We start from the raw sequence: 14,098 nt of genomic DNA, 5'->3' as shown, positions 1-14,098 counted from the left end.
GCAAAGGGAGCAGGAGGAGCGAGCCACGTGTGAGACACTAGACTGACAGCTATTTAAGAGGCAGCCTCGTAAAAGAGATTTGTGCCTATCTCAGCTAGTGTGATGCTGGTACGGGCTTCAATGGAGGGGTCTAACTGCTGCAACACTGAGCTTCACTCCTGCCTCGACCCACCTTAATCTGTTGGACTGAGTGCTCCCTGCCCGCATTATGGATCATTTAGTAAAGCCATAAAAGCTAAGATGTTTTCACATGAAAAGTTATTCCTTTACTACTTCAAATCTGATTCATTTCTCTGTCATCCACATAAATGCCCCAGGAGAGCGATGGCAGAAGGAGTAAGGCAGAAGAAGATGGGTGAGCGAATAAAGTTTAAGGGGAAGAAAAATGTGTGATGTCCTAATAGCCACTGGCCTGCTTACACTGATACTCTTCCAGATCTCAACAAGGATTTAGTTATATTTTTCATCTCTGCTGAATGATATTGTATATCTAATCTTTCTTTCCTTCTGAACTTATGTCTTTGAATAGATCATATCATGATTGGTCTTGCAAGGCGATGTTATGAGCTAGTGTGGCTTATTAATCCATGGGTGTATCTGAACTGGATTAAAAGGGAAGAAAGTTATACCAAGAGATAAAAAATTAAAAAGATAAAAACATACATATACATTTCCATTAATCGCTTCTCTACATACTCTGCATTGTATATATCTAGATACTAATTACCCATCATCATTGAAATATCCAGTAACAGCTGGGGAAAGTAAAGTGGCATTACATCTGTGCTATAATGCATTTCTATAAAACATTAACATCTTAAATTGTACTATATTTTTACATCATGCTGTTTGTTTTTCCCCCAAAATACATGCTTATTTTTATACTGATACTCCTTATATTACGCTGCTGCCTTCTCAAAGCTGCATAGGCATATAAAGATGTATTAGCATGACCTTAGAATCCCTGAAATCGATTATGTCAAGCACTGTGGTTGAGTGTCTATCAGTGTAAATTGCTAGTCATATACATAAAGGTAGCTGGCAGAGAATATTGATTGAAAGTTGCCTGTATTGCTGCAGTCATCTCTCCTGTGGTCACAAAGTTCCCAAAGATGACAGTGGACTTCCAGAGAACTTATAGCAAACTAGCTCTCCTCACCATTCTGAACACCATTATTACTCTACGTCACCTGGAAACCACCCTGTCTAGTGCCCAAAAGTCATCTTCACACATACAGTAGACGGAAAGAAGAAAGCTTAGCACTGTACATGCTGAGACAACTCAACTATTACAACTATCCTGAGTTGTTGATCTTCTTCTCCACTGCAAATACTTAATCTGTTTTCTTAATCTCCATCTTTGCTCTGTTTGTCTTATCCACCAAACAGGTGGCATTGAAGCTGACCTTCCTTCCAAACAGGAATTGAACTGGTTTAGAGTCAAGAACGGAGCAACTAACATTTCTGCTGCCGACCACACATCCTAGTCACGGACAGTTTAGACTCTCACTAATCCTCAAATTCCATTTTTGTGCACAAAACGTAGGCATTAAAGCTGTTGCTGTTCTGAAAAGCTACTAAAACTACAGAGGTGTATTAAGGTGACCTTAGTAATTGGTGACCAACGAAGGCCAGGAGCAGCAATTTTTGATAAATTTACCCTTTGAAATTAATATATTACATGTAGCGGGTTGAGGGCATGTTTAATACTAACTGAATAACAGAGAAGAATAAAGTTCAAAAGATCAACCGAAAAAAATAGTAAAGACTTACTTATTCTTTTATTTACAAATCTGTTATCATCTGCATTACCGGACTTATTGACTCTTTCTAGTTCTCACTTTGGGTTTTTTAGTTATGCTTTGATTTATGTTATTCTGTAATAATGTCAAGATCTATATCATTTTTGAATTACTTTTTAGTTTAACTCTTCCTTGTTTTTTTCAGTTATCTATTTGCAGCATTCTTGGTATTTACTTATTTTTTTTGCTCAATGTAGTATATTCATATTTTTTTTTTCATTCATTTTAAGATTCTTAAGATTATTTTAGGAATATTTAATCTTAAGATAATGTTTTCCCATGGCACATTAGGCCAATTTGACCCAATTCCAAACCAGCCCCTAAACACTTCCCATAAGCCCTAACCATCGTTTTGCGCATTGCTGCAGAGGGTCCGCCAAATAAGGGCTGTCCCAAACAATGTGGTGGGTAAGTCAAGTGGACCGTTCAGCCCCTTTTACATAGTCTGCATCAGTGCATACTCACTATAATTTGACAAGGATGTAACAGCGAACTAATGGTGAAGGAAACGCATGCATTCAAATGTAAGTTTTGCTGTGTTGCTGAATCTTCATCAAATTCAGAGAAAATCAAAGTTAGGAAAAAGAAACAAAGACGTCATTAATTCCAAAAGTAAAAAATTCTCTTAAAATAGTTTCATTTCACTGTAGAAATTTCTTTTTAAGAAAGGGGCAAATATTTGATGTCATGTCAACCTGCGCCAGTGAGCTACAGCCATGCACATGCAATGTATACATGGTGCACAGAGGTGCACCATGTATACAACACAGATCCAGTTTTTTCTAACGCGACTCCGGCAACTTGGCTATGTGCTCCTGAATCCGATACGAATCTGATCTTTTCAAATGCGACCTACGTGTAAACGGCCAGGTCGAATTCATCCAACCTGAATGCCATTAATACTCAAAAAAGGTCACTATTCTGCGTGGTGCTAAACAGAAGTTGGAAGCAAAACAAAAAACCATGGCGGACGATAATGTGAAGAGCAGTCTTTTTTTAACCATCTTGAAAAGATTGAGTTTCTAATGTTGGGAAAGACTGTAAGATGTGCTACAGCACTACCATCCATGTTTACTTCAAGAACATGTTTTATGTAAACACAGAGCATGCTTGCTTGTGATGTCATTCCGTCCTCTACTGCGCATGCGGGACACTTGTGTTGTATGAATGCTGTTCACACAAGAGATCACATACAAGTTGCATATGTTTGTAAATGTGAACGGCTAAGCAAAAACATAGGTCAGCAGTCAAAACAGGAAGTGAGCGTAATACGCCGGGAGGAGTCACTCAGCTGAAACTGAACAATTCATAAGACATATGTTTGTGCATAGACTGCTTCTATACATAAAGCCTTTTATCTTTAACAAGTTTAAATTAATTTTTTTCAATATCAAGTGAACAAAACCACAAACTATAGATTTCATCATTACTAATTAAATATGCATCCATTTATTATGTACTGATTCTATCAAATCGAATTGTTAGTTAGTTTTGTCCAGGAGGACAAAAACATCCAGTACATGCTGAGGGACCCCAATGTGTTCTCAAACCAGAGGGAATATACAGTCCCACCAGGAAAATCCATGTTTTTTTTTTTGTTTTTTTTTTTATGTATGATAGAGTTTCTCACCCTCTCTATATCATTGGCACCTTACTAATTCAACAGCTTGTTTAGGACCTAAAATGTATTCAATGGCCATAGGTGAGTGTTATAATCTGATAGAAAAGTCAATAAGAAAATAAATACCCCGCCACAAAAAAATAGATAAATTTCTTCATATAAATGTAAAATGTTATTGTTGTTTAACCAAGCTATCTTTTCTTTTTTAACATACAGAGTAGAAATGCATACTATGCTGTAGAACAGAAATAATACAATCTTACCAGATGTATAAGATAAAAAAAAAAACAAAAAAAAAAACAAACTGTTTGTTGGATCCTTGCATTGTGAATGGTAAATAAATTGAATATTATTGAGCAAGTGAAACCTGCCCTGGATATCTACCTTTATCATCTTTACTTTTGCAAATATATTAATAAGTCCCCCATCATTAATGGTCTGTATAAAATCAGTAGGAAAAAGTTCTACTTTAAACCTGATAGTTTGAACAGTGATTGGTCTTTTGATGCCAACTTAAATGCTACTCTGGAAAACTGTACACAGGACATAATAGTCACAAAAATCTAAATATTTAAAATTACACAAACTTTGAAATTAAGGAATAAGGACATTGAAGTTATTCTGTATTTCATACAGAAAAGGGTTAACTTATCGCACCTGCTGTTCATTGGACAATTTGCCTTGTCAGTGAGTGTGACCTGAGAGATAAGGCCAAGGCACAGATGTCATGTTGTGATGCATCTCTGCCACTCAAAGGCCCTAAGTCATCTCTAAAGGAACCCCATCAATCACAGGATTATCCACTGGAATCTTTTTAAACCAAAAAGCTCGCCCACATTCTTATCCAACTTTTTAATGAAGAGGAAACGTCAGTGTCAGACACTACAGTAAATTGTTTCATATTCAACAAACTATTTCATACTTTATCAGTCAGTTCACATAACATAAAGTAAAAATCTTGATAGATAGATAGATAGATGTCTTAGTATGCATGTTGTAAAAGGGTGTAATGGTGATTTAAAATTGGAAAAGGCCTGTCTTTATTACTTCAATACTAGCTGGCCGTGAGCGGCATATAAGCTTTTGCTTTAGGTTACCACTGCCAGTAATGTTTCTGTGCACTGAATGTGCCAGCATGTACAGGCTCATTCTTTTCAGTGCTTAATTCAACTTGTATGATTAAAAATATCCACAGCATACATCCACAGTTTACTTTGCTCTTTGGGTTTAACTTTTCTTTATGTCAGCACATGTATAAATTTTAGACCTTAATTTAACAATCCATTACTTTTAAATTACACTGTATTAGCATCTAAGCATCAAAATAAAGCTAAAGGACAAATTCAAATTTATTTTTAAGATTCTTCTTAAACTTGAGGCCCTAAGATCCATATTCCCTGAAGCAACATTACACGGACAGATTGTTTTTGGAAGAAAATCAATCTAGTGATTTACAGGTATTTGGTTGGTACTGCTATGCTGTTTTTTAAACACTTCAACCACTGCTCAATCAACCTGAAGCCATGTCAGTTGCCTATATATCATTTTAAGTTAATATTCTATTTGCAGTATTTACTGTTGAAAAACTAAATCAAACTGAATCAAAATTTGGTTATACCTGAAAAGATTTTGGTTGCACTTTACTTTTATGTTAAAGTTTAATATTCTCAAGTAAAAAAAAAAAACTGAAGAAACAGGGAATTAAAAGGATGTTACTGAGCTACCATTAATGTAATACTTTACCAATCAATAGATTTCCTCTTAGAATTTGATGCATTTTGATAGTGTTCGTTTGCATATCAAATAGTGGAACATAAAAAGTGTTGGATCTGAAGCTAGATTAGGTTTAGATATTGATAGCATATTTGATTGGAGACACCTTCAATTTGTTTTATAGTTAAAATCATTGCTGTTTTAGGGACAAAAACTGTGGCAATGTGTTACAACTGAAACTGAATAAATGTGCTGCTGTTTCTAGTCACTTATCAAAAAGACAGCATTACTTTTATCTCAGTAAAAGCAATTAAGTCTGCTTGCCTTTGTGTGTCTGTCTCTATCCCATGCAAGGAAAGATCAGATAAATTGACTGCTGATCAAAAGGAGAATAAGAAAAGCCAGATGAAGAATTTGATTCTGTTGTACACATCAATGTGACTATAATTTATCAGTACTTTTAGATAGATTTTTTTGTCTTCCTTTTTCTCAACCTGCATGCTTGAAGCACATTTAGAGTTATGCATGAGAACTACCGGTCAGGTAACCATCTAAACACTTAATAGCACAATATGCATGTGAAAGCCAGATCTCCCGAACCTATCTATCCTTGGTTCTTTATTCAGGTAGCGATTACTAAGTTCCACTGAGGAATTGGTAGCTGAAACTTGATTATGCTCAGTAATTCATTGCATTTATTGCCCTATGACAGACTGTCAACATGTCCTTGGTGTACCTTGCTTTTCACCCACAGATTACCAGATATAGGTATCGGATCCGTTATCCGTTATTATCTTACAAAACAAAATAAACAAAACAAAACTTTTGTTTCTCATATTTTCATTGTATGTTTTATATTAAAAGAACATATTGACATTCTTTGGTTTTATTGTTTTTTTAAATCTAGTTTTATATGACAAGAAAACCATTAATAATGCCTCTATCTCACTGAAGAAATGAGCGTGCCTAGCCCCTGCACGTCATTAGTTGGGCTAAAAGTGATACAGTAGCAAAGGGTAAATAACTTTCAGTCTGTAGTTAGAACTATTAAGATTTAAACTGGAGAATTTCTTATCAGTAACGGTATCATTTGGATTATCATTTTATTTTATTTTATTTTTTTTGGTGATATAATAAACAAAGGAAGCAATCACAGGAGTATATGGAAATCATACATCAGATGTAAAATTTGTAAGGCCTTTTAAAATTAATGTTCTGTAGGACCAAGCTAGCTCATGAGGAGCACAACCATATTTTTTTTTTCTTCAGTTAATCAGATGTATGCTTTTCACATTAGGTAATGAACCATGCAAGACAAATCTGACTTGCAAAATACATTTAAATTTCAAAGCATTTTGTTGCCATGCCAAAAATCTCTATGACATGTTTCATATACATTATTTACTCAATCTTCATAACCTTCAGAAAAAAAAAAGAAAAACAGTGCAAAAAAAAATTAATATTTATCAAAAAATGCTGATGTAGCATATAGTCAGAGAGACAGAAATCTGTTCAACAAAAAAAAGAAAAAGGCAGAATTGAAGCTTTTGACGCCATGACAAAGAATGGCACAGGGAGACATGACAGGAGTGATAAGTAAAGATGAAACTGCCTCAGGCAGCAGACTGCTGATTACTTTCCTACTATTATAGCCCTGTGTGTTTCAAGACAATTTGCCTATACAGTTGGCCGTAAAACAGCACAGTGTGCAAATCCCCGGTGTGGCTAATGCTTGCAACCTGTTTCAAATCACAGCATAAAATGCGACCCTGCTTCACTTCACAGGAGCCGTGTTCAAAATTACATTACAAAAAACTGCTGATTCCAACAGGGCATTGAGCATATCCTCGGTTCATGCAGGAAAAGAACAAAATCAGTAATATAGATCATGCTATATTATGCTAATTCAAAAATAATCTGGCAACACAAAAAGAAAACAACAAAAAAAGACACAAAAAAACAAAAGAAAAGAAAACTGATGAGCTGGAATTATTTACAAGGATATTGTGTCAGTGCTCTCGGTAAAGTAAGTGTATTAATAAACCCTAACAAAACAATACTCAATACTCAAGTAATTGTTTAGCATATTTCTCCTTAACATTTAAAAAAAATATATTTAAAGTTGATTAAAACTGATAATGTGTTTCTTTAATATCCCTTCATGACTGATGACAGGTACAGTAACTGAACCGTACTTTTGAGTCAGAAACTCTGGGTAACAACCTTTTAAGATCAACAGATTTGTAGACAAGGCAAATACCTAGTCAAGTCCATTTTGCAACAGCAATTATCTAGACTTTGTTCCAAATAAAAGACACAGGTCTTAGCTCTGTTTCTCAGGTACCATATGGCACTTCAAAGTCAACCTTGTTACCTTATGCCTCCATAGAACCCCTTAGTAAATATTACAGAGTACAGTGATAAGAATTTCTCCTAAAACCACATGTCAGAGCAACTGCAAAAGGATCTAAGAGAGCTAAAATATTCTTGGTTCACAACTAGGAAAAAATGCAATACCAACTTCTAAATCAAAACATTGATAATAAAGAATCCTTTCCAGCACTGCAGAGATGGAGAGTTACCTCCATCCATAGTTGAATCACCATTTTCAAACCTTTGGTCTTCCACAATGGGTTCCTTCTCCAAAGGTAAGATAGAAAACTAGTCTTTTATTCTTGTGTGCTTTAGTTTTACAGTAACTGCAAGTATACCAGAGACATGTCAAATGCTGGCATTGTCTAATGTTTTGTAGCAGCACTAGCAGTAAAAAAAACAAAGGAAAGATGGGTAGAGCAGAACAATTGTTGATTAGGAAGCTAATGTTGCTTCATTGGAGAGAATAGGGCACAACAATGTTTAAAACATGAACCACACACCTATTTAAGCGTATAAACAAGGACAGGGTGAAAGAAAGGGTTGCAGAAAAGTTGGGGTCATGATGATTAAAATTGCTTTGACTTCAATTATTTTAACAGAGCTGCAATAACTTAATGTTTCTCTTTTATGACAGACTTGTTGTCTGCTTAAGGGAGCTCATATAGTGTTCTGAAAAATTCTTCATTTCTTCATTGTCCTCTCTTGTTGCCTTTCCCTCCCTCAGTCATGATAACACACATACTCACTCCTCCACCCCATTCAGTTTTGGAGAGCACTGTATGCAAAAAATGCCCATGGTTTCTATCATGCTGAGGAAGCAGGAATTAATTCCAATCAGGCTTGAATAGGGTAAGACTCATTCCATTTTGCAGCGCTTCCGTCGTCATTCAAACCAAAAAGAGCCCCCCGTTTACAGCACCTCTACTGAATATAAACACACACACACCATCCAGCACAACACACTGAGCACACAAAGTACTGTGGTATTACTTGGCAGCAATGTTTATTCAACATTAGCTGTTCTTGACATTAATACCATGCTAATGAAGCCCTTCTTTCACCTTTCTTTTCCATTCCGCTGAGAATTTTAGGCAGCCCTGGGGTTCCATTAATATGGTTACTAACAATAAAAGCATGTTTGTAAAGATTAGCAGTATTGTAGTGTCATTCTCAAAAGCTTTACTAGAATAGGGTTTAAAGTCATTCTCATCTGCCTTTCTCCATGCAACTCTCCTACGATTTGTTTACTCCCATCACACTGCTTGCTCATCATATTTTTTTTTCCAAATAAAACATATTTTTTTTTAGAAAATACACCCGAAACCTTATCAGGTAAGTTTTTTTTTACTTTCCTTCCTTTTAATACCAGTGCTCCCACACTATTTGTTTTTTGTTCCATACCTGCTAAAGGGCTAAGCTCCATATGACTTTGCACAGTTTACTTAAATTCCAATTGACTCTTTAACATGTCACGTCTTTTGATGTTCATTGATGCTGTGGAAAAAATGTGTCATCAAAACTAATGTAAATACAGTTTTTGGCTTTCTTTGATCAAAGGAAAAAAGCATTATAGTATGCCATTTATATATCTCTAAAGCAGTTTAACTATATGTTACATAACCAACATCTCTACAAGTCATAGACGACGGCTTCAAACAGTTCTAAGTTCAAAGCCTAAAATATCTCACTCAGAGAGTACTTGAATAAGTACACTACAAGATTAGTAGCTTACCTATTGGTGACAGTTCTGCCACACTGCCAATGTAGGGGCCTTCCAAGAACTGGGGCTCACTGTCATTGATGTCCTGGACCTTGATGACAAACTCAGACTCTGGTTCCAGTGGGTCATTTGTGCGATGATCTCTGGCTTGAGCTCGAAGTGTGTAAAAAGCCTTTTCTTCTCGGTCGAGTTTCTCAGTGGCATGTATGTCTCCTGTAAACTCATCAATGATGAAGATGGAGCCTGCTCCCTCTCCTGAGATGGTGTACTTGATATTGCCCTCGCCTTCATCTGAGTCTGTATGAATCTGTAAATGGATACAAATGTATTGCGATGCAAATTAAAGCTTGTAACAGGAGAAAGCCTTCAGGGTAAAACATGAGATTTTAAGGTGTAGTATAAAAAGCACAGCATAAAAATACAACAGCAGATTAAATGATGTAGATCGGTCTAGATTTTCTTGTGCAAGTTTACAGGTTTGCCTTTATCATTTCCTATTTCAATCTAATATGTTCAAACAAACCATACTACACCAGTGTAACAGCATTGTGGACGTGATTATTTTTCTTGGTACTTAACTTTTATCTTATTTAAGAATTATTATTAATAATTTATGCTTAGCCTATTTTCTGAAAACTTCATGTTTCATCCTATTTTCAGACTTGCGATCATACTAGTAACCCTAAGCTTGTCCTGGACCAGGTTGCAGGGACAGCAGCTTTAGCAAAGGCTCCGAGACTTTCCTTTCACAGAGAGCTCCTCAAACTCAGAGTCCCATCATCTTGTCCTGGGCCACTGAGATATGTACAGAACACCTCACAAGGAGGCATCCAAACATGTCCAACTCACCTCAGCTGACTCATCTCAGTGTGCAGTAGCAGCCTTACTCTGATCCTCTCCTGGATAGCTGAGCTCCTCACCCTATCTTTGAGGTAATCGCTGTTCACCCAGCAGAAAATCTGTATCTTGTTGCTTGTATCTCATTTTTTTTAGTATGCTAGTGAGTTCATGACCATTGGCTAAGGTAGGAATATAAACCAACCAGTAAATCGAGACTATTGCCTTTTGGCTCAGCTCACTCTTCACCCCAAAAGACTTGTGCAGCATCAGGATATGGCAACAGCCTCACCTATCCGCCTATTGATCTCCTGCTCCATTCTCCCCTCACCCATTACCAGAACCCCAACATACTTGAGCTGCTGCACTCTACTGGGACTTGACCCACATCGGCCCTCTGCCTATTGCTGCGTGACACTCTAGACTAGAGTCCAGCCTCTCCTGCTATCCTGGGTTACAGTACCAAGGCTGTGGGTAGAGATGAGCCTGACTATCTCTAGCCAATATTGCTAAACCTTAAATTGTAAGGCAATCAACAGGAATGACATTTACATCACTCTCATTCCTTACAGCAACATATCAGTGGATGACAACATTACTTTGAATTATTGGTTGACAATGCAGGTACCAAATTGTATTTATAAACTGATTTATGGCTTTTAGAGACATACTGTCAACCGGCTCCAATCCTGAAAAAAATACAAAATGGCAAAGGGGCAAAATGACAAGAATCCACATATTAGATTACAAAAGTGGTGACATTATCAAGTAGGGGTAGCTGGATTGATGGAGGTCTCTGTTATAAAGAGTAAAGCACATTTTTTTCATTTGAAATGTAGTATATTTTAGCAACACAAGCCCTGTCAAGAGCCAGTTTTAATCTATGAAAATCTAATACTGTATACATTTCAACTGTGTGATTTAAGACTTCTATATGACAATCAATTGCACTTTGATCTAAGATGCTGTGTGCACCATAAATCTCAACCTCCTTTACCTCTGTAGAGAAAAGTAATGTTAAACAATTTTTATACATGCAAAATTATGTGCAAATGCAAAAAAAGAAAAAATGTATTGCAAGATGTTTTTTATTCTTATTTATTTATTTATTTTTTATAATTTTTTAATTGTAAAATAGTAAAATGTATGTAAAAAAAGAAATGAAAATAATGTTAGAACTGTAAACATACAGTCGTATGTTTATATTACAAATTTTTTATGTATTTATTACTGTTTTCAGGGCTGCACTTCAAAAAAATGAAATTGTCTAGAGCTGTTTTAAACTAAATTTCTTTTGGTATACACTCGCATATACAAAATGAAAAAATAAATCTGTCTAAGTCTAAGTATTACTGTTATGATTAGCATTATTATTAAACGACACTCCCCAGTTTTCACTGGAGATTTCACTGATACATGAAGGGTTGGTGTACTTCCATGACATTGTGGTCAGGGGCGGCTTACCTGTCATCATGCCAAGTAAAATTCTATGATTTAATAAGAGAAAAATCAATTTGTCCTCTTGAATGTTTTATAAATGTGTTTTCTGTATAGATTTATAATTTTCTATGGTCAAATCCTTGGATTCATACCCCGCTGATTTAAAAACAAGGGGGAAAGGTCAGGTGAAACAGGATTACAAATGAACAAAAAATACTGATATCCAATATTCTACCTTATAAATTTAACAAATTTGTGTGACATGTTTAATCTTTTAACTCGCCATAAATGCAGAGTGCAAATGGACAGGCTGAGGAAGAAGAAGGCTATCACTCCATTTTGCAACGTTATGCCATACACAGTGGACAGCGCTTCATTGGAGCCAACAACAGGACAACAGGCAACTCAGCATTCTCTCTCCTCCAAACACGACAAGTAGAGTTTTTGCCAAAAAGTTCTATTTTGGTTTCATCTGACCATATGATATTCTCCCAGTCATCGTCTGGATCATCCAAATGCTCTCTAGCAAACTTGAGACGGGCCTTGACATGTACTGGCTTTAGCAGGGGGACACGTCTGGCACTGCAGGATTTGAGTCCCTGGCGGCGTAGTGTGTTACTGATGGTAGCCTTTGTTACTTTGGTCCCAGCTCTCTGCAGGTCATTCACTAGGTCCCCCCGTGTGCTTCTGGGATTTTTACTCACCGTTCTTGTGATCATTTTGACCCAAGAGGTGAGATCTTGCGTGGAGCCCCAGATCGAGGAAGATTATCAATGGTCTTGTATGTTTTCCATTTTCTAATAATTGATCCCACAGTTGATTTCTTCACACCAAGCTGTTTACCTATTGCAGATTCAGACTTCCCAGCCTGGTGCAGGTCTATAATTTTGTTTCGGGTGTCCTTTGACAGCTCTCTAGTTTTGGCCATGGTGGTGTTTAGAGTGTGACTGTTTGAGGTTGTGGACAGGTGTCTTTTATACTGATAACGGGTTCAAACAGGTGCCATTAATGAAGGTAACGAGTGGAGGACAGAGGAGCCTCTTACAGAAGAAGTTACAGGTCTGTGAGAGCCAGAAATCTTGCTTGTTTGTAACTGACCAAATACTTATTTTCCACCATATTTTGCAAATAAATTCTTTAGAAATCAGACAATGTGATTTTCTGGATTTTTTTTTCTCATTTTGTCTCTCATAGTTGAGGTATATCTATGATGAAAATTACCGGCCTCTCTCATCTTTTTGAGTGGGAGAACTTGCACTATTGGTGGCTGACTAAATACTTTTTTGCCCCACTGTATGTATATATTTTTTTAGCTTATGACCATTGCAAACACCAGATTTTTTTCAAAAGAATGAAAAACGGTCATCAACTGGAATACAATGTTTTTTATCGGTTCTTTTAGCTCTTCCTCTGAATGCAAATGCCTTCTCAGGTCAGTTTACCATTTTTTCCAACTGTCTTCACTTTACCTAAAGACGACTATTCTAATAATAATTTACAACTCTTCTGTACAATGCACTCCTGACAGGAAGTGACTCTCAAATTAGGGAATACAAGTCATTTCAAAGACTGTAAAAGGAGAAGAAACAGAGGTACTTGAGCTTAAAAGTGAACCCACTCGACCCTTTATAAATCAAACTAATCACTCCTCCCCATGTGATTTAAAGACATTCCAGTGAGTGTGATATAAGAAGCATCAGTCCCTCATCCTAACGTCCCCTTTGGCGCTTTACTGGGCACTATGGACATGCTCTTCTCTCACTATTGCTCACCTTCTATCTGTAATCATAATTTAAAGCTCTTTTCAGTGTAACTATGGTTCAATCCACTGAGGAAACCACGAGAGGAGGGAAATGGCCCTGTCCTCCCAGTTAATATTTTATAAGGGCTTAATTAAATACAGACTTCTAATACCCTTGCAGGGATTTTCATTTAGTATTTGTCGTAAAACTGCACAATAACGCATGCCTTTACCCTGATATTGCTTCCCTCATCAATTTTCTTCCCCCGTTCTTTTGTCTGTCTGTTTTTGCCTTTTCTCACCATTGTGAATCATCTTGAAAAGAAATACAGGAACAGTCAAGAAAAATATACTGCTGCTTTGAGATATCAATATTTCAGTTAGGATAATAAAAAAGTTTCATTGGTCCAGACTGCGAGGGATATACAATAAAAGTAAGCCTTCTCTTTCATCAATTTCTTTTTTTTTTCCTCCAGACATTCACTCTAACTCAGTCTTTGTTTTTCATTCTGTAGGAATGCGTTTAGATGTGGGATATTTTCCTATAACGTCAATCAACCTGCAGAAATAATAGTAATGTGAATATGTCTACTTTTGTAAACATGTTCCCCTAGTCCCACTTACAGTACCTACTCTGCATGCTCATTCCCAAACCAACACATAGCTTTCTCCAAAACTAATTCCTACATCTATCTATCTATCTATCTATCTATCTACTATATATATATATATATATATTAAACAAAGGTTTGGCCATTCTTTACCCCTTGTAATCAATAATAAGTAACATTGGTCTTATTGCATTGATAAAAATTGTCAAGTTATTTTTTGGTTCTAATAGGTTTATA

The 14,098-nt window shown here is 36.3% G+C and overlaps 1 protein-coding gene across 3 annotated transcripts in view; it reads right to left on the bottom strand.

Annotated features, from left to right (window-relative positions):
- Positions 1 to 14,098, bottom strand: part of cdh22 (cadherin 22, type 2) — a 211,094-nt gene that overhangs the window by 77,706 nt on the left and 119,290 nt on the right. For all 3 annotated transcript variants that reach the window (XM_015384132.1, XM_015384133.1, XM_015384134.1), the window contains one exon: positions 9,245 to 9,539. In XM_015384132.1, coding sequence (XP_015239618.1) covers positions 9,245 to 9,539 — 295 coding nt within the window. The remainder of the gene's footprint in view (positions 1 to 9,244; positions 9,540 to 14,098) is intronic.

Source organism: Cyprinodon variegatus, unplaced genomic scaffold (assembly GCF_000732505.1).
Source record: "Cyprinodon variegatus isolate N-32 unplaced genomic scaffold, C_variegatus-1.0 Scaffold305, whole genome shotgun sequence".
Taxonomy (NCBI): domain Eukaryota; kingdom Metazoa; phylum Chordata; class Actinopteri; order Cyprinodontiformes; family Cyprinodontidae; genus Cyprinodon; species Cyprinodon variegatus.
This window is presented reverse-complemented; position numbering and strand designations above follow the sequence as displayed.